This window comes from Gadus chalcogrammus, chromosome 2 (assembly GCF_026213295.1).
Source record: "Gadus chalcogrammus isolate NIFS_2021 chromosome 2, NIFS_Gcha_1.0, whole genome shotgun sequence".
NCBI lineage: Eukaryota > Metazoa > Chordata > Actinopteri > Gadiformes > Gadidae > Gadus > Gadus chalcogrammus.
In genome coordinates, this window is record NC_079413.1 from 13414902 (window position 1) to 13434513 (window position 19612).

At 44.1% G+C, this 19612-nt stretch overlaps 1 protein-coding gene across 1 annotated transcript in view; it reads right to left on the reverse strand.

The window, feature by feature from the left end:
• Positions 1 to 19612, reverse strand: part of LOC130374852 (cytohesin-3-like) — a 34276-nt gene that overhangs the window by 12911 nt on the left and 1753 nt on the right. Inside the window, exons 2-5 of the mRNA XM_056581832.1 lie at positions 3496 to 3578; positions 2688 to 2752; positions 1818 to 1884; positions 503 to 621 (exon numbers count right to left, since the gene is read on the reverse strand). Coding sequence (XP_056437807.1) covers positions 503 to 621; positions 1818 to 1884; positions 2688 to 2752; positions 3496 to 3578 — 334 coding nt within the window. The remainder of the gene's footprint in view (positions 1 to 502; positions 622 to 1817; positions 1885 to 2687; positions 2753 to 3495; positions 3579 to 19612) is intronic.

Here is a 19612-nt window from a genome sequence, read left to right on the forward strand (position 1 = left end):
ATTTACATTTACATTCAGGGCATTTAGCAGATACTTTTATCCAAACCAACTTACAATGGTTCAAACACGCATTCACACATCGATGGCGGAGTCAGCCGTGCAAGGCGAGAGCCAGCTTGTTGGAAGCAGTTAGGGTTAAGTGCTCTTACTCAGGGACACCTTGACACTCAGCTAAGAGGAGCCGGGGCTCAAACTAGCAACCTTCCGGTTACAAGTCAACCCGCTCTACCTCCTCAGCTAAGCAGACCCAAACCGCCCCAAATCCCATTGATTCCACGGCAATAATAAACGTCAGGTAGGTATAAACAGGATTCCTCCTCCAGCTCCATAAATCCAGTCCCACCTATGCATACCAACTACTCCAGAAGAGCTAAGGATGGAAGACAAGAAGTGGGGAGGAAGGAAGGGCCTCCCTCCCTCCTCCCTTGTTGTCTTCCATCCTCCTCTTCTTCCTGTCAGAGAAGGGAGGAGGTGGAAGAGAATTATAGCTTAGCTTCCTTACCGTTCCCCCAAGTAGTCTCCGATGACCGTTTTGTTGAGGCCTTCGCCTTTGTAGAGGAACTGAGCGATGTCCTCGGGGGTGTGCTGGAGTAGGTCGTTCTCCAGGAGGAACTGGATGCCCTGTGGAGACACATGGCAAACGCACACACATACACACACACACACAAACACACACACAGACACACCACCCACACACACATACACAAATACACACACACACACACACACAAGCGCATACACACACACATACAAATCGCACACACATACACACACACGCACACACACGTACATACACACACAAGGCCACACAAATACACATACACACACACACACACAGACACATACACACACATTCAGACAAACACACAAACACACACATGAAATCCATTGCAATCACGAGTCATCTTTGTCTAACGATATCCCTTTATTCCTTCAAGCTGATTTGATGAGTTGAGTCCTTTTTCCCTCCTGGCTACTGAGCTAGGCAGCTCACCAATTACTGTACACTCACGTCCCCCAACCAGGCCACTCACATTAGGGCAACGCTGCCTATGGACGGCGTTTTGGTTCTTCAGGAAGTACAAAACACTGAGGGGGCGGAGAGTCAGACCACACCCCTGAGTCTTTCCAACAGTGAGTTCATCAGCTGACTTTTAGATTACATTAACATACTCCCTTTAAATGTTCCTGACAATTTATTTGGTAGAAGTGGGGGGGATACATCCCTCTGTGATTTGTAATGGTTATTTTACACTTTAAGATCCTGTTGGCCATCGCTTTAAATCAACGTGGACGAAATATCATATTTTGATTGTTTGTAGTAAAAGAAATACACAGCTTTTTAAATGGAGGTTACCAGACCTCATGCGGCCAAACTACACCTCCATATGTATCCATTCTTTCTCTATAAATATCGTCCAAATTCGTATACTTTGCGGATTTACGGACTGCACATTGCCTGCGTCTTGTTAATGCTGACAATGGTCGTGCTGTGATTAAAACATCTAATCAATGCCTGCCTGTGTCTGACTACCTTTTCATTTAGCTACAAATTCATTGTCAGACACTTTGGATGAAAGCATCTGCTGAATGAGCAAGCATTTAGACTGTTCCTGAGGTTTGAGGTTTAGAATATGACAGCTGACCCTTTGCAAGGATAAAAGAACAAAAACAGGAAACATATCAGTGTGGTTTCCTACGCTGTTTAATTAAATCATGTTGAGAATGTAATCTCATGTCCACCATAAAAAATACCGGCCTGCCGTAACTCAATAGTCCCTTTTCAATTTAATTTGAGAAGCAAGAGGATGCCTGACCTTTTTGGGGTCCATGTTGAATTTCTTTCTTCCCATGGCGATCTGTTTGTTTCTTTGTGTCGTTTTGCTGCAATCAAGAAAACAGACACAAGCTACATGATTAGACACCAACCCCAGTTTTTGTTTTTTAATTTATTGATCAAATTATTTGGTTGCTTGAATGTTTTGTTAAATGAATGGTTATTATTACTCTTCATGAAAGCAGGTAGATGGAGAAATATATAAACAGCTGAAAATGGGTTTGACCTGTCTGTCACCCAGCCGTCATGCTTTTTGAAAGGTTTGTATTTTCCTGTAAAATTTCCCTCTCAACAACCGTCTATTTTAAGAGATCTTTGCATACATCCCACATGGAAATAGCCACCTGCACAGGTGTGTGTGTGTGTGTGTGTGTGTGTGTGTGTGTGTGTGTGTGTGTGTGTGTGTGTGTGTGTGTGTGTGTGTGTGTGTGTGTGTGTGTGTGTGTGTGTGTGTGTGTGTGTGTATTCTTTTTGCCCCCTCGCCATCTGCACAGAAACCCTGTCACCCTCCCGCTAAACCAACCAATCAGCACCTCCGTCTAAATGGAGCATGTTTAGACATGTTTGGTCAGCGATTACTTCCGTTTTTCTCTTCAAACACATGCGAGTTAGTTCAAACACACACACACACACACACACACACACACACACACACACACACACACACACACACACACACACACACACACACACACACACACACACACACACACACACACACACACACACACACACAATGATGACAGGTGTGAGGCTCGGGGGAGTGAGCGGTTGAAAGATGTTGAAGGAGGAAAGAGAGGGAGAAGAGAGTGAAAGATACAATAGAAAAGCTCAAAGGGTAAAATCGTACCTATCCCCTACGCAGGTTAACTGCTCGATCTCGGTCATCACTTCTGCAATTTCAAACTTTAACCGCTGCAACGGAGAAGATAAGCAAGTTAGTTTTCATGCTAGCTAAAACAACTCGACCCATTGGGTTCAGATAAAAGAACAAGCCGTGTCAGGACGGAGGCGAAACAATGTCTTTGTCCAATATCTATAGTTAGTCCTCTTTCAAATGCGCAAACATAAATACAGCCAAGCTTTGTGTGCTATGCTCCATTACAACAATAGGATTTTTATTCTTGTTTGTGACGCGCTACCACAAACGTGAGGCGAAATTCAGGCTTTGTATGCCTGAGGCATTATACAGACACTTCCAATAAGACAGAGGCTCGACCGATGAAACACAGCCCTGCGACAAAGTGCCCAAACATGAATTAGCTTTTGTATCATTGTGTAATTCTTTCTATAATTTCTCCATCATACGCCATGTTGCACATAGACAAAATCGCTGACAGCAACACTTATATTGGTTCATGACCTCAAGCTACCTGTTAATATGCCATTATTTTAAAGGGCCTTTCACAGCTATAGTCGATGTGTAGTATGTGTGTGATGTGATGTGTATTGGGGATGGTCTGTAGTATATGTGATGTGATAATTAGTGGGGTTGGTGTGTAGTATATGTGATGTGATGTATAGTGAGGTTGGCGCGTAGTATATGGGATTTGATGTTTAGTTGCCTTGATGTGCAGTGTATCTGATGTGTTGTAAAGCTGGGTTGACGGGATGGTGGCATTGCATAACAGCATCAGCTGAACGGTGAGAGTCATTACCTCAATATCATCCAGCAGCTCTTTTTTCCTGCGCCGGATGTTGGAAAGCTCATCTTTCTCCTCTAGAGACAAGTCCTCCGGTACTGAGCATTTAACAAAGGGGAGAAGAAAAAAGAGAACAAGATTACAAAACAGTAGCAGATAAGTGCGAGCGATATGAGCAACAGAAAGATGCCGTGAGTGTAAGTGTGTGTGTGTGTGTGTGTGTGTGTGTGTGTGTGTGTGTGTGTGTGTGTGTGGTGTGTGTGTGTGTGTGTGTGTGTGTGTGTGTGTGTGTGTGTGTGTGTGTGTGTGTGTGTGTGTGTGTGCGGGTTTGGGTGTGGGTGTGGGTGTGTGTGTGTCTGCGTCGTTGGAGAATACAGTCCACAGCCAAGCAACCTGTCCTTCCACAGTTAAATGGATTAGGCTGGATGTGACCCAGTGCATACCAAATCGCTGAATCTCTCTATGCTCTCAAACACGTAACTGGTAACCTTCCCCTGCACCCTGCACAGCAGGATCAAGTTTGTCAGACCAGGAGATCCAGCTCACTCAGAGTAAAATACAATCAGAGTACTTTTTTTTAAAGGAAAACATATTTGCACAGTAGTTGTACAGCCAACTATAATAAATAAATGCAAAAAAAATAATATATATATATATATATAAATATATAAAATAATAAATTACAAAATTCGGTCCTATTATGCACATTAGATGAGATATCCCCCCCCTCCCTACAATGAAGTTAGAATTGTACACACTCTGTCTTTAAATAATAGTTGTCCTGTTCTTAACGGTCCACCTGCTCAGAGTGGTTCATTAGCCGATCATAAAGATATATAGGTCAGATGGCCGCCGTCTGGCTGACAGATAAACACACGTTTACTGCCTGACCACGTTGTATGCACAGGTGAGCTCTGTTTGATACTGCCTGTATGCACACACACACTACAAAGATACACAAAGGCAATACAATGTATGCATACATACATCAAACTTGACACACATTTATTTTATTCAAAGGCACAGGTCCTGAGAGACCACTACTTATCGGTCATTTAACGGTTCCACGTTAACCCTCCCCCCCATCCCCATATCTCTCTGATGTTCGCTCTACCCCCCACCCCCAACCACACACACACACACACACACACACACACACACACACGCACGCACACACCAAACGGCAATCCATTTGAGAGCATGCTCATAGGAAGTAGGTCATTCTCACTTGAAGCTATGGCAGGCGGAGCATCTGCTATACGCTCTTCGTTCTCTCATAGACCTACGCACACACACACACAAACACGTATATAAACACAAACACACACTTACATATATACTCTCATCTACACTCACATATACACACATGCACGCACACACACACACAGGCACATACACACACATATATACACGCGCACACACACACACACACACACACACACACACTTGCAGTGAGAGTGGATTGAAATCCCCTTAACGTAATCACACAGCTCTAAGCAGCTTTGCACTCTCTTGTTTCCCCTTCCTTTTGTGACGAATGAGGCGAGAGAAACATTCTACACCCAGTACATCTCTTTCTCTGACTCTCAGAGAGAGGGAGAGAGAGAGAGAGAGAGAGAGAGAGAGAGAGAGAGGGAGAGAGAGAGAGAGAGATGAGGACCATCAGGTTTCGGACACATGGACAGCTCCTTGTCATGGACGAGGAAGCACTTTGCTTGGCCCGGTGCCCAGTTGGTTAATGATAGCTCTGTGAATATGGCTCCGTTGTCCTAATAATATGGCAATTAGTGCACAGGAATTATCTTAAATTAGCTGGGATGCAAAATCGATGAAATGTGGGGCAGATGGGAAGTAAAGTGTGTAAAGTACAGATGTATAAATGTATGGATAGATAGTAGATAGATAGAAAGAACGATATCAAATTGATAGAAAGATAGACAGATAGATAGATAAGTAGATATATAGTTTGATTAAAATTGCAATCTATGCAATATGCACACAGTATTATATTGTCTACAATACACAACATATTTTGTGTTATGTCGTGGTCTATACTGTGTACGTACAATTCACGCCAAAAAGTGTGTCATATATGCACATCATGTTGTGTGTTCAAGCGATATGTTATGCAATCCAGCACAATTTGCCGCTGTTTCACAGCAATGACAATGTGAGGTCAACTTTCCCAGCGCAGGTCAAAGCTTACGGCTCAAGAAAACGGATTACGTTTCCTTCCGACTCCTGGTTGGTGAAGGTCTGCTTTAACACAAGCCCAGTGGAGGCCATGAGACACACAAGGCCTTGATGTGTTTGTTCACATAAGCAAACACTCAGAAAACTGTGGGCATTGATTTGGTAGAAATCCCATTGATGAGACGTCCACGAGAACTTATCTCTTTGCAATTCACAGTTCAATGCTATCCTCCAATAGGAACGAGGGGAGAGAGTTGCAGTCCAAAGAATTCAAGGCTAGACTGATAATCTTTGCGAAACGGAAACGTACATATCTGGATGGGGTCACAAGCCTATTTCAATGCATGTTAAAGATCATAGAAAAGTTGACCTTAAACATGCATTTTTTATATACTCCCTCGAGTTCAATACATTATAAGGGGCAATGGCTGCGAGCCATTTGAGACCCTTCTGTTCTTAGGCCAATGTTAAGCAGATACTGCAATTGACCCTCCTGCCAATGAGGTTTCATCTCGTGGTTGACTCTGACTTTGCATGTGATCTACGCTTTTTTTGCTTGACAGCATCACTGCTCTGTTTGAAGCCCCCTCATGACACAATCTCTCTGTTTCTCTGATATAATCTCAATGGCTGTCTTTGTGAAACATGAAGCTCTCGCTCACCATTGAAGACATAATGCGACCAGATGATGAAAAGCGAAAAATTTTGACACAATGAAAAAATGGTGTCAAGTGGAAAAATACCCTTGGTCTTGAATAATGCGATTTCTTCACGCTGTCTCATGTCCAAACGGCTGAGGCAGGTAATTTTTTTGAGAAAGGACAGAAAGTTTCTGCGAAAAGTGTCTGAGTGTGTGAAGATGCTGGTGGGGTGGTGGGACAAGCTGGAAGACGGATGCTCAGGTTCCTGGCACAGCTTGCTGGGAGAGATTCAAATCTGATTCAGAGAGTCTGACGTGCCTCTATTGACTGGTCGCTAAATCACAAGGCCGTGAATTCACCCCGTCTAATCTGCTTGGCATAGAGTGCAGCAGCCACAGCAGTAGTTAGCTGGAAGGCATGCTGATGGCGTTGTGCTAGATGGATATATGGGGCAAAGGGTCAATAGGATAAGACAGCTATTAGAACTCAAAGAGACCAGAAGAAGACGTCTGAAAACTATCAACACAGTCTATTTTTGCTCATCTGCCTTGACATTTTTTAACATGAATGTATAAAATGTATCAATAATTTCCAAACACAGTGTCCGATGTGATTTAAAAAAACATGAAACGCCTGATTTCCTCCAGGTTTGCTACAGGACACGATAATAAGGAGGACATGTGCTTTGATAAGTGCTGGTAGCTTCGGGCTGCTGCCAGTAACAATGGAAACCACAAAAACAAGGGAAGGGCCCTGGTGCTCCTCATTAAAAGTTAATTCAGGATACTCTTCGTTGCAGAATGTCATGAGAAAAGCCCTTTGAGTCTGGTTGCTGCAATCGCTGCAAGAGTTGCATTCCAGCTGAGTGAGTGCAGTGATGTAAGCAGGTTCTAGGAATGTATCAGACTGTCTCTGGAAATGAATAACTTTTGCCGGGATGGTTGAATTGTCATTACTTCTTCTATTTACGTATAGTGTGAGGGTTGGTGGGCTAAAAAGGACCAAAAAACGCGCTGTGCACATGACAAAGTATGTCACATCTGAATAATAACATCATAAACCACTGAAGTGTGTGTGTGTGAGTGTGTGTGTGATTAATTCAATCACATCTAGTGGAATTACTTCATATATTTCCTCAACTTCCCATTGCATTATATGAATCCATGAAAAGTAAAAAGTTAAAGTTAGTTTAAGTCCAATCAGCTCTCTTCTACAGTGGTCACATGACCATCGTTCCTATGCATGACAGGATTCAAGAAGAGCTGAATGTCCCGGTCCCTTCTGCTAGTCACGAGGGTTCCAGTGCTTCTAGGAACCTTCTGGTAACTTTACACGTAATCTCTTACAACTTGTGGAGCAATTCATAATACAATTGCATGCACATTATACAATACAGTAATCCATTCGTCCTGGCAATTTTACGCCCACTCACAGCCATCCGACATCACGCGGAAGCCACCAAAGAATTGTGCAGGGGGAGCTCCGTCTGACAGTTCCAGCTTCTTGATAGATTGTATGTGATGTGGAACGAGGCCAAATTCCACAGGCTACTACCTCACAATCTGGTACTACCAGACCTCCCATCATCTTCTGTCCCGTCCACATTCCTGCTCTTTAAGGGAAAGCTTCACTTGACTTGACTTCAAGTATTGTCTCTTGAAGTCATACAGACCACACAGACCACAAACACACTCAAACACACACACACACACACACACACACACACACACACACACACACACACACACACACACACACACACACACACACACACACACACACACACAGACAAATGTGTGCACGTACAGACCAACACACATGCATACAATTTCACATGCAGTGATGCACACACACACACAAATTGCTGCAAACCTTTTTTCGGCTTTTTAATTGGAGGACGTTCAACAAACCAACATATTGGACATTAAAAGTAAAAATGGTGCTAATGATCGGTTATCTAAAATGTTTTGATAAACAGCAGGACATGGACAAATGTTACATTTAAATGCCAGTGGGTGGACAATCATAACGAGAATAATTGGTGCAATATGCTGCTGGTACAGTAAAGTGCTGTTCACCGCAAAGCCATTTACATCCACTTTTCACTGATGGGTCTCGAGTAAGTGATGCTGTAGGAACACTGCAGCATCATGGTTCCTACATCGTGTCCGTTCACCCTGAGAGCAACCTCTTAAACTTTGATGAGATCTGAGATTGACCTACCCCCGGTTGCATCAAGCTTTTCCATTCCGGTGATGGCTGCTTTTAGTGATTTGATTGGACAAAACACAGAGCTAACACTCCACATCGGAGAGTCCCATTCCCCCCATTAGTGACTGTACATTTATCTGGAGTTGTGCCTCCTAAGGCACCGAAGACAAGAGAGCAATGAGCCCAAATTAGTCTAAAGTTGTTGCTCAAGAGATAATAATGGCAGGCAGAAAATACAGCTACAACAGACAGTGTCAGGATAATTAAGGATAATTTTACTTTAAAAAGAAAAAAAGGTCCACGTGAGGACACCACGAGGAGAAAGGTTGTTAAATGCATGTCGGGAAAATTCAAACGGTCGTCAATGTGTTCAGTTCAATGTGTTGTGCCAAAACCGAGCCGGCAGCCTCCTCTCCGCCGTCTCGATTCCAAGTACATGATTCACCCTGAAATGTATAAAGCTTTTAGAAAGATTTATAAAGATTACACATTGAGCCTGGGCTGGGGCTTTGCCGCTCGCCCACTTTATCACTTTACCCTCATAACTTTGGCATCAGTACTATTGATTTAAAAGTTTGCTCATATTTTTTCCCCCTATTAACATAATGGCCAAAAGGGCAGTCCCCCCAGCAGACTGACTGAGTCTGGGCAAGTGCAGCACAGATTTATATTCAGGAGAATTATTATGCTGTGTTCTATGGTTAGATATATTTGTCTTCTCCCTCTCCCTCTCCCTCTCTCTCTCTCTCTCTCTCTCTCTCTCTCTCTCTCTCAAATAATTGCATCTCTTCCCCTTAAATGTATCTCCCTCTCGAAGTCATACTTCTTCTAAACCACCCGTGTTGTGGTTGTTGGTTATTTAGTGGACCAATCAGTTAGCAAATAAATAAAAATGAAACAGCCAAAAGCTTCATTCAGGAAATCCAGAGATGATTAACATAAAAACACATACACATAAACTTACACTTTACACAAACAAGGAATATTGCTTTGCATAGCTGTCTTACGCTCACAGAAATGGAAGGAACAGTGCCTGCCTGACTATTCCTCTATCCTATCTTGTTAAATAAAACATGAAATCTTTTCCACACTAGTCAGTGCTGGTTAGGTTTGCTGTCGTCTCTTTGCAAACATACAGAGTCATGTTTCTATGAAAATATGATCAGAGGACACATCAAATCAACAGAAACGGTTCTGTCACTCCAAAGCCCCCATCAGGACCCTGTGAGAAAATCACTTGAAGCCTTAGCAAGCCTGATCACAGCATCCACCAGTCAAATCGGTTGTTCGTACTTCATATCAAACTAAGTGACGCCTCACACAAGTGCCTAAAGATACCCATCCTCTTTACGGGATGAAAAACCAAGCCGGGAATGGCTCTGATATCTGTGTCATGACCCAAATTACAAAAAGGACAAATTATGTCAAAAGATCGAAAGACTTGAGTTGTAGCTTTCCAAGTTTCTTAGTATATCTGACTCAGATTGTACACATTCTTTATTATCAACTTTCCCTCTGAAAACTACCCCTGAGCTATTTGCATTTACACAAAGTAATCTACATTGAGTCCTTCTTTTCAAAAGTGACTTACAATGTATACTCCTCCTCAAATAACACACATTCTCTGCTCAGGCGATTTGCCTCGCAACTGAGACTGCTTTTAGCCATCTGTGTGTCTGCCATCTGTTGATGGCATATAAAGCAAACCGTTCACATGCAAAACTCTCACTATCTCATATCTCTGTCTCTATCTTGGGGTAATGATTTTTTCCCAGGGAAGAGGAAGGAGTCTGAGATAAAAGAGTAGAGGACAGAGGTTATTGTGGCAGGGCAACGCGAAGGATGCTGTATATGCAGCATCAGACAAATCATTGGTAAATGTGTTGCCCGAAAATTTCCTTGTAATTACCTTTTTTACAATGTGATTGATCCCAGTCTTTATAATCTCACCTCAATTTATGAGTCCAGACATGACCTTCACTTGTTGACCGAGGACACAACCTTGAGCACTGAAACCCATGTGCAAGAAGGTCTACGTGCTTATCCCAAACAACACAACACACATTTTCTGAGCCACTGTATGACAATTGTGCATGTCTGATGTGGCTGCAATGCAAAAGTAGTTAATTATCCAGTTGCATTACCAACATATGCAATTAACACAACGCAAACAGCCTTTCGGCCACTTAATCTTCTGCTAATTTCTCTCAGCTCTCAGGTGTAGTTAGTATTTGCATGTATGATGCAGTCAATTCACACCAAGCAAAGTTGGCTCAAACTCGAGAGTGGGATGTGTAACTTGCTAAATGTACTATTGTGAGTACATCTGGGTTCTCTAACTGAAAAGAGCTCCATGCCTCTTAAAAATTGGCCTCATGGTCCTTTGTGTCTCACTCAGGAAACGACTGGAGAGTCTCACTAACCAGAAAGCCGATACAGGGCCCTGCAGAGGCCAAACACAACCGGCCTACGACAGAACTGAAGCAAAAAAAAAGCCCTAAGCGCTATGTTTATTGGATGCTACAGCTTTCCAGCCAGTTCATCTGGAAAATAGAAGAACAGAGAGACAGGGAGAGGTAAGGCGGGGGGGGGGGGGGAGAGATGACACAGGAAGATATGGAGTGGGCGAGCGACAGGAAGATGGAGGGATGTTTTCTGCTGCCAACAGGCCCCCGCCAGCTGTTTTCGGTGAGAGGAGAGGAAGGCAGAGCAGAGGAGAGCAGAGCCGATGGAGCTTAGTACACCAGACATGAGGATTTACCAAGAGTGTGGGCGGTGAATGCCTGGCCATTACTGACTATTTCAGGTTTTTCGATTTGTATGTATTTATTTATTTATACATTTTTTGGGGGGAGTCAGGGTTATTTATTTGCATTTGATTATGGTTTAACAGCATAGGCTGTAACAGCTGTTTATTAGTATGATGTATATCGTAAACTATCCATAGCTTAATGGGCCAACTCAGGCAAGAGAAAGACGAGGTTATAGGTAAATAAAGTAAAAAAGAAAGATGCATTAGATAGGGTATTTAAAAGGTTGTATAACCCTGAGCTTAAAGTCAGAGAGAGAGAGGTGTTTAAAGAGCACTTATGGATACATGGTGACCACGAACATAACGTGGAGGTATCTGCGTTCATCTACAACGCAAACACACTGGTAAGAACCCAGCTTGTGAACCCAGGAGGAGCCCCCAGTGAGGTTTCCCCCTCCCAGCCTGTCCTCCTCCCACCAGCTGCATCACATAACGACGAGTGCAGCTTGACAAATGCATACATTTAAATAAATATGGGGAAAAACATGGGAAGGAAATATGAAAAAGCAAAGACAGTTATAGCGTTTGCCTTGGTCAGCAGCAGCCGCATCAGCAGCAGCAGTGTGCAGAATAACACCTATGATACAGGACTTCCTGTTTAGAGAGATAGATCCTCAGTCATTTGACTGTGATGGGCTTTCACTGGTTACCCATATAAAATAGGGTGTGAGTGCATCGAAAGACACAACTTAGCCAACCGTCTATAGTTAGTTAAGCAGAACTAAAACTGAACGAAAAGAGTGCGTTCTCCTACCATTGCCATCAGGCCCGTCCTCTCCTTCAACTATGTAAGTGGGACATGACAACAGGTCAAAGTTAAGCTGAGATTGATCGGTGAAGAAACCACCCCTTGAGAGTTATGACACATCTCTGACCGGCTAACCAACCCCTGGGGTCCACTGAAAGTAGGAGTGTGTGAGTGTGCATGTGTGTGTGTGTGGGTCTCTAGGTGTGCGTGTGTGCTTGAGCGCGTGGGTGCGGGTATTACTATGATGTACTGCAGTATCAATCATAGTGGGAAGTGTTGCTGAGTGCAAACGACTTTGATGCATGACGTGAGTTATGGGTGTGAAACTGAGGACAACGGAACCGATAGAGAATGTGTGTGCATAGACACACAGTCTATATATATATATGATGTATATATATATATATGTATGTACTGTGTATAAAGGCAGGCCTCTTCTACACTGTCTCTGGCATCTGTCTCCTGTTCTTGGGGATCCAGGGTTGGACACTGCAGGGTCAACGAAAGAGGTTGTATGGTTAACACTGCAGCGTAGACGGCCAGGAGAGACGGGTCCCTCCATCCATTTCCCAGGTTGTCAGGCTTGCATCCTGTTTATACGCGTTGCAAGTGCGCGTACTCTGCATGTGTGTGTGTGTGTGTGTGTGTGTGTGTGTGTGTGTGTGTGTGTGTGTGTGTGTGTGTGTGTGTGTGTGTGTGTGTTTGTGTGTGTGTCTGTGTGTGTGTGTGTGTGTGTGTGTGTGTGTGTGTGTGTGTGTGACATGACATGACATGCAGCAGCTATGCAGAGCTACTGACCCATGTTCGACTCACTGTCATTCAGAAACCCCCCCCAACACCCCCCGATCCCCAAGCCTGACTTGATTTACCCTCTTTGTCTATGCTTTGAGAGGGCTCACTCACTGCACAATAAATCGACACACACACACGCAACCCCCAACCATACAAACACACACACATTAACACACGCACACACTCATTCGACAAGTTAACTTAAACACATAGATACACACATAGATACACTCATTTCCCTTAACGCATACAAACATCATATACACACACACGGTTCTACATAACAAGTCAGATGCCGATGGTGGGCGTGTGACAACGTTAGGTATACACTGAACACAGCTGTGCTCAGCTCAGCACCGCTAACATACTCAAAGAAGTCTCATCGTACACACCAGACTGTGTAAATCCGATGCACACTCCTTCACAGCTCGCTCTCTGTCTTACTCTGTCTCTCCATCAATCCCCCCCGTTTTTCTGCCGTCTTTTGTCAATCTCTCTCTTTCTGTCTATTATTCTCTCGCCTTCTTTGTCCCTCTATCAATCTCTCTTTTTCTGTATCTCTCATTCAATCATCTATCTTTCTCGCTCTGTCTCTGTGTCCGTCTATATCAATCACTGACCTTCCATCAATCTCTCCCTGTCTCTCTATCAATTGCTCCCAAACTCTGTCCCTCAATCAAAGTCTCTCTTTCCCTGTCCCTCCATTTGTCTGTTTCAATATCCCGGCCTCTCTGTATCCGTCTCTATCTGTCTCTTATCAATCTCTCTGTCTCTCTCAAGCTCTCTTTGTTGACATTGTTTCTCTCTTGTTCATGGATTTCTGCCAGTGCTGCTATATCTCTCTGTTTACACAGAAACGATTATTGTACACACACACACACACACACACGTACACACACAAACATAAACACAGACATACCGTTGTAGAGACAATGTCTGTGAACGCCTGCGTTACGCAATAACTCTCTTTACGCAATCAAATATAGCAGCAGCACCGACACACAAACACACACGTGCCAAGCACACACACGCACACACGCACCCACACATGTCAGTTAAACATACGTGCACACAACACACACAGTTACACACACACATACACACAGGGAAGCATTGACGGAGGGCTTCTCCTTCACCACGCAGCCGCTCTGCTGGGTTCTCTGCAGCATTGTGCCGATCTCGAGGAGGCCAGCGGCGCCTCTCAGAGCGACAGAGTCTTCCTGAGCCCATGATTGCAACCAAGTTTGTCCGACTAACCTCCCTTCACCTCTGCTCCACCAGCCCCCCCCGTCCCCCGGACCCCCCAGCCCACACTAAAGTACAATGAATTGTGCTTGATGCAGCGGCACGGCAGCAGCGGCATCTTAAAGCAACGCAAATAAAGTACGTAAGTAGAAATACATGAGGTACTAAAACATGCCCTGTTGGCAGATATCCAACGGGGTGGGGGGAGAGGCTGTGGAGAAGGAGCTCGTGAGTGGGGTTGCTGTGGTGGTGGTTGTGGATTGCGGTAGTTGGGGTGTTGATGGCGGTGGTAGTTCGGTTGATGGCGGTGATGACATTGGTTGTGGTGATGGTAGATGTGGTGCTGGTGGTGATGGAGGTGGTGTTGGCAGTCGTGGTGGTAGTCGTGGTGATGATGGTGATGAGGTTGATGGTATTGTTGGCAACGGTGGTGTTGGTAGTGATTGTGGTGGGGGTGCTGTTTGGGGTGGTGATGAAGTTACTAAAAAGCAATCTCTATCTTAACAATCAGAAAAAGTGATCCATCTATCTGGATTACATTATATGGATATGGCAAATACACATATTAAAGCAATGTGTAAATGCACACAGGATACATACTACGGTACTGGATCTGCCAGATCACATCTGGATGTTTTCTGGCTCACGTTGTAATTGATTTTCATCCTGGCGTGACCTGACTGTAATCAAAATGGTCGGAGTAAGGAAAGGGTACCTCAAAAGCGAAGCCTCCTGAAACGGTGATCAACGTGTGCTAGAAAAGGCAGCTTGGACCCATTTTTGCCTGAATTGCCATGTCTTTGTAAATGAATTAATACAGACCTCAAGTCACAAAAAAATGTAATCGCTCGTAGAAGTGCCTCCCCCTGCACCTGACATAGAGTCTACCTTCAGACACATTTATTATCTATCTCTGCATTAATGTTCTGTTCCCCATGAAGCCAACAAAGCATTAGTCAGGCACATTAACAGTAAGAGGAAACACGAGTCCATCTGAGTGCTACGTGTTCTCAGAACGAAGGATGAGCCGTACAGACTTTAGAGAGAGGCAAAGAGGGATACGCCCCTTTCCTGCTACCTCAGCAGGTTTCAGTATCTGCCTCTTACATAATTGTTCCAGCCCTGCCTTTTCATACGCTCTCCTATGCTCCTTGTTCCCTTCCGTTTCCTAAACTGCCTACACTGTTCATGTGCACAACGACACACAAATGCACACACACACACACGCACACACACGCACGCACACCCACACACACACACACACACACACACACAAAAAACATACAGACACGTATGCATACCTCACTTGAACACGTGAAACCATGCGATTCCCATCAAGCCCTGAGTGAAACCTGACTTTTCTCTTTCTCTTTGCTAAAAAATTAATTTCAGCGCATGACTTAAGGCTCCTGGGATCCCAGCGCACATTGCTGTTCTTCCCTTCAAAGGAGAGAGAAGAAATCACTTGGATTCGCCTCACACTTTACCCCCCCCCCCCCTGGACATAATGCACAATCTGGTTCTCATCTGAGGATTGTCAGGGTTTTTTCGCCACTTACTCCAGACTGGTTATTTTCCTTCTCTTTAAGTTGGCTGTAGAGGAGGAAACTAGCCTGGATAGGAATTAGGAGGACTAGTGCACTTTATTACCCCCCCACCCCCACCCCTGTGAGCTATAGTCTGGAAAATCGAGCATGACTCTTTTGAACCTCAACTTGCAAAAAGGGTCAACTGTCTTCGCCCCTGACCATCAACTTCAAGAGGGTCTACGCTCCTTGGGGCAGGAGTTGAATCCCTCGTCATAACACAGCTCTCATAAAGGAGGAGCATGCGTTGAAATCGGGCCCCAGACGAGAAACAGTGGACGTCTTTTTTGATGTGGTTCGCATGGTTGTTGTACAGTCCCTCCGGTCTGCCCTTAAGGCCAGCACCGGCAGGTGAGTATACCGTGAAATGTGATATCTGCGACCAGTGGAGCCAAGGCCTCTTTGCCTTGGTAAGAATCTCTCTCAACAGGAAGTCGGTGGCTCCGCTATACAGAGATGGTACACACACACACATCACATGCGAAAACACACATTGACCCACACCTACGCACACACCCACACACGCACACACACACACACCACCACACACTGAATGTAAAGAGCTATCCACATCTGATTGTTATCTAGACCTCACTACTAATTACTATTTAATTACTTCTACTCCCAAAGCAGTTTAAATACTTTAGAATACACACTGGGACTTACCACTAAAAGGTCCACTGTTTCAGAAAGTGAAGGAAAAGTGAAGAGAAAGATATGGACAAAAGAAGAAGAAGAAGAAGAAGAAGAAGAAGAAGAAGAAGAAGAAGAAGAAGAAGAAGAAGAAGAAGAAGAAGAAGAAGAAGAAGAAGAAGAAGAAGAAGAAGAAGAAGAAGAAGAAGAAGAAGGAAACAAAGAATGTGTGTGTGTGTGTGTGTGTGTGTGTGTGTGTGTGTGTGTGTGTGTGTGTGTGTGTGTGTGTGTGTGTGTGTGTGTGTGTGTGTGTGTGTGTGTGTGTGTGTGTGTGTGTGTGTGTGTGTGTGTGTGTGTGTGAAAGAAATGTTAAGGATACATACAAAGGTACACAGAGTCTTTAGATGTATTCACTGAGTGTGAGATAGAGAGAAAGACCTACAGCTAGAGAGGGAATGATATTGAGAGGAAAAACTGACCGGGAGAAAGTGCATTAAATAGAGAAGAAGGTTGCAGTGACTTGGCCTGGGGCTGGGATACAGAGAGAGGCTGATCCTGTTAGTGCCAGACAGTGGCCCAGACCCACCCATGACACCAGGAAGTGGTCATGGTCATCAAGCAACGGTGAGCGGGAAATCTGGAGGGGAAAACCAATTGGAAACTGCATTGGAGACTCTCAGATATACCAGTTTCTCCAAGTTCACACAAATCAGACCTTTGTTAGTTCTCCAAGCAATATAGAAATGTTGTGCTACAGAATCTCGGTGAAGCTATAGCTCATTATCAAGCTCACATAAGGGGGTTTGTGCTAGCTAACCCTGACTTGTTCTCAAATGTGAAGTACTTTCAGAGATCCCCTCTTCTTATATAGGTACTTGGATGACAAGAGGCCGACTGGAAAGATACAACAGCGGCACCTCAACTCCAAAACACAACGCACACACAAAACACTCACAAATCTAGCAAAGAGCTACAGGACAAATATCCTATAAGCCAGTGGCAGACAGATGAACAGCTCTAGATAGGGAGTGGGCCTGTTCTTGCCTCAATTACGATTAGATGTGTATTAATCCCATAGGCACACCCCACTTACACACACACACACACACACACACACACACACACACACACACACACACACACACACACACACACACACACACACACACACACACACACACACACACACACACACACACACACACACACACACACACACACAGATTCTAGTCAATGAGCTGTTTTCATAGTGTGTAATGGGGCCCATGGCCAGAAACACAAGCCATCAAAAGGCTGTGAAACCAGCGCCTAGCGTAAATATTCTGATTCATACCATATGGGTCTCTCTTATTCTAGTCCCCCTGCGTATGGGGGCCAATATTCTATAAATAGACAGACGAGAGGAGGCGGTTGCTCCAGTCCATAGACTAACACACGTTAAGAGCCAAACACTCTCAAAGCAAATAAATGAGGCCGGGTTTGGATGTTTGATTTGACGTGGCTGTCTTCTGACTCCCTCTGTTTCTTTGCTCAGCCATGTCGTGAGCAAACGCACTACTGGTTTACCAACCAACGAGCTGATCCTTACAGGGGCCAATATGTCTGGTTTAGCCAATCCGAGGTCGGTTTGGGATCCGTGTTGCTGAAGCCATTGTTATGGCTGTAGGTGTCTGACTGATATACTATCAATATCAAATCTATGTTATATAACTTTGACGTTCCTAATCCAGTATATTGCACCATATCCACTGCAACACCAGGAATGGTTATTGGACATTCTTTTAATTGTTATTGTAAAACACATCCTGAAACGGAAAATGTAGTAAGAAAAAATTGAATTTACTCTGTGATGCAAAGAAACTTGGGTGGTTAGCTCAACGGTAGGCTATCCTTATCCATGTAGGCTTTCCTTATCCAGGTAGGCTATCCTTATCCTTAGGGGCTTTCACATCACTGACCCGGGCCAGGATCCGAGCACACTTGACCCCAAAGTTTCAGTTTGTGTACACAGTGTGAACACTGTTTGTCCTGTGCCCGTGCGCGGATCAGCGAACCGCGCCAAGGTCGACTTGAATAGGTGGTCTCAAGTACGGTTCATATGTGCTAGGGTACGGTTCCTTACCAAGACGCGGAGGTCGACTGCTTTTTAGTAGCCAATCGAGACTCAGGCACGGTCCAGGTCACTCGTACCAAATATTGCAACACCCTTACACTTTCCATAACATAGATTTATAATAATAAAACAAAAAATATAAGGAAAATATGAAAGGAAAATAAAATAATAAAACTGTTAGAAGATCCTCTAAACTGGGCTGTGCGGCCCGAGGACAGATGTAATACACTTCCTGTCGGCCTGCAGCATGCTCCGAGAGTTCATCATGAGAGACGACAGGAGAACTTATATTGGATTTAACGCATTGATTTAAGGAGAATATGCAGACAATCCCCTCTGTTCTCCCCTTGAACAACTCCATTACCACTTTGGCTGCCCTCCAACTCCTATCTGTCTCTCTCTCTCTCTCTAATCTCACACTCTCTCTCACTCTCTCTGAGATCTCTCCTCTTTTCTAACTACATTAACTTGTTGGAGTCCAGTGTGTGTGTGTGTGTGTGTGTGTGTGTGTGTGTGTGTGTGTGTGTGTGTGTGTGTGTGTGTGTGTGTGTGTGTGTGTGTGTGTGTGTGTGTGTGTGTGTGTGTGTGTGTGTGTGTGTGTATTTCTGTTTGTGTTAGTTTGTGAACACATATGGGAATCAGGACATGTAATTATTACCAAAATGTATCTAGAAATTACTTTTCAAAAATGTTAAGAAGTTGGAGATTATACGATTAATTAATAATTAATAATGACTGAAAAACTAAGATCAAAAATGAAATACTATGAAAGAATAAACACTACAAAAGTACATGAAATGTTAATATTCTAGCAGTATAGGAGAATACTAAGTTCTAAGCAAGGGGCTCTTCTCTGACCTGAGCTATATTGAGTGTCCATGCAGCACACACACAGACATGCGCACACACACACACACACACATAAACACTCTCTCTCTCACACACACACACACACACACACACACACACACACACACACACACACACACACACACACACACACACACACACACACACACACAGACACACACACACACACACACACACACACACACACACACACACACACACACACACTTCGGGCCAACGTTGATTCCAGTAGAGGAAACAGACCATGAGCTTACTCACTGGCACACATTCACAGCTGCCCACAGGCAC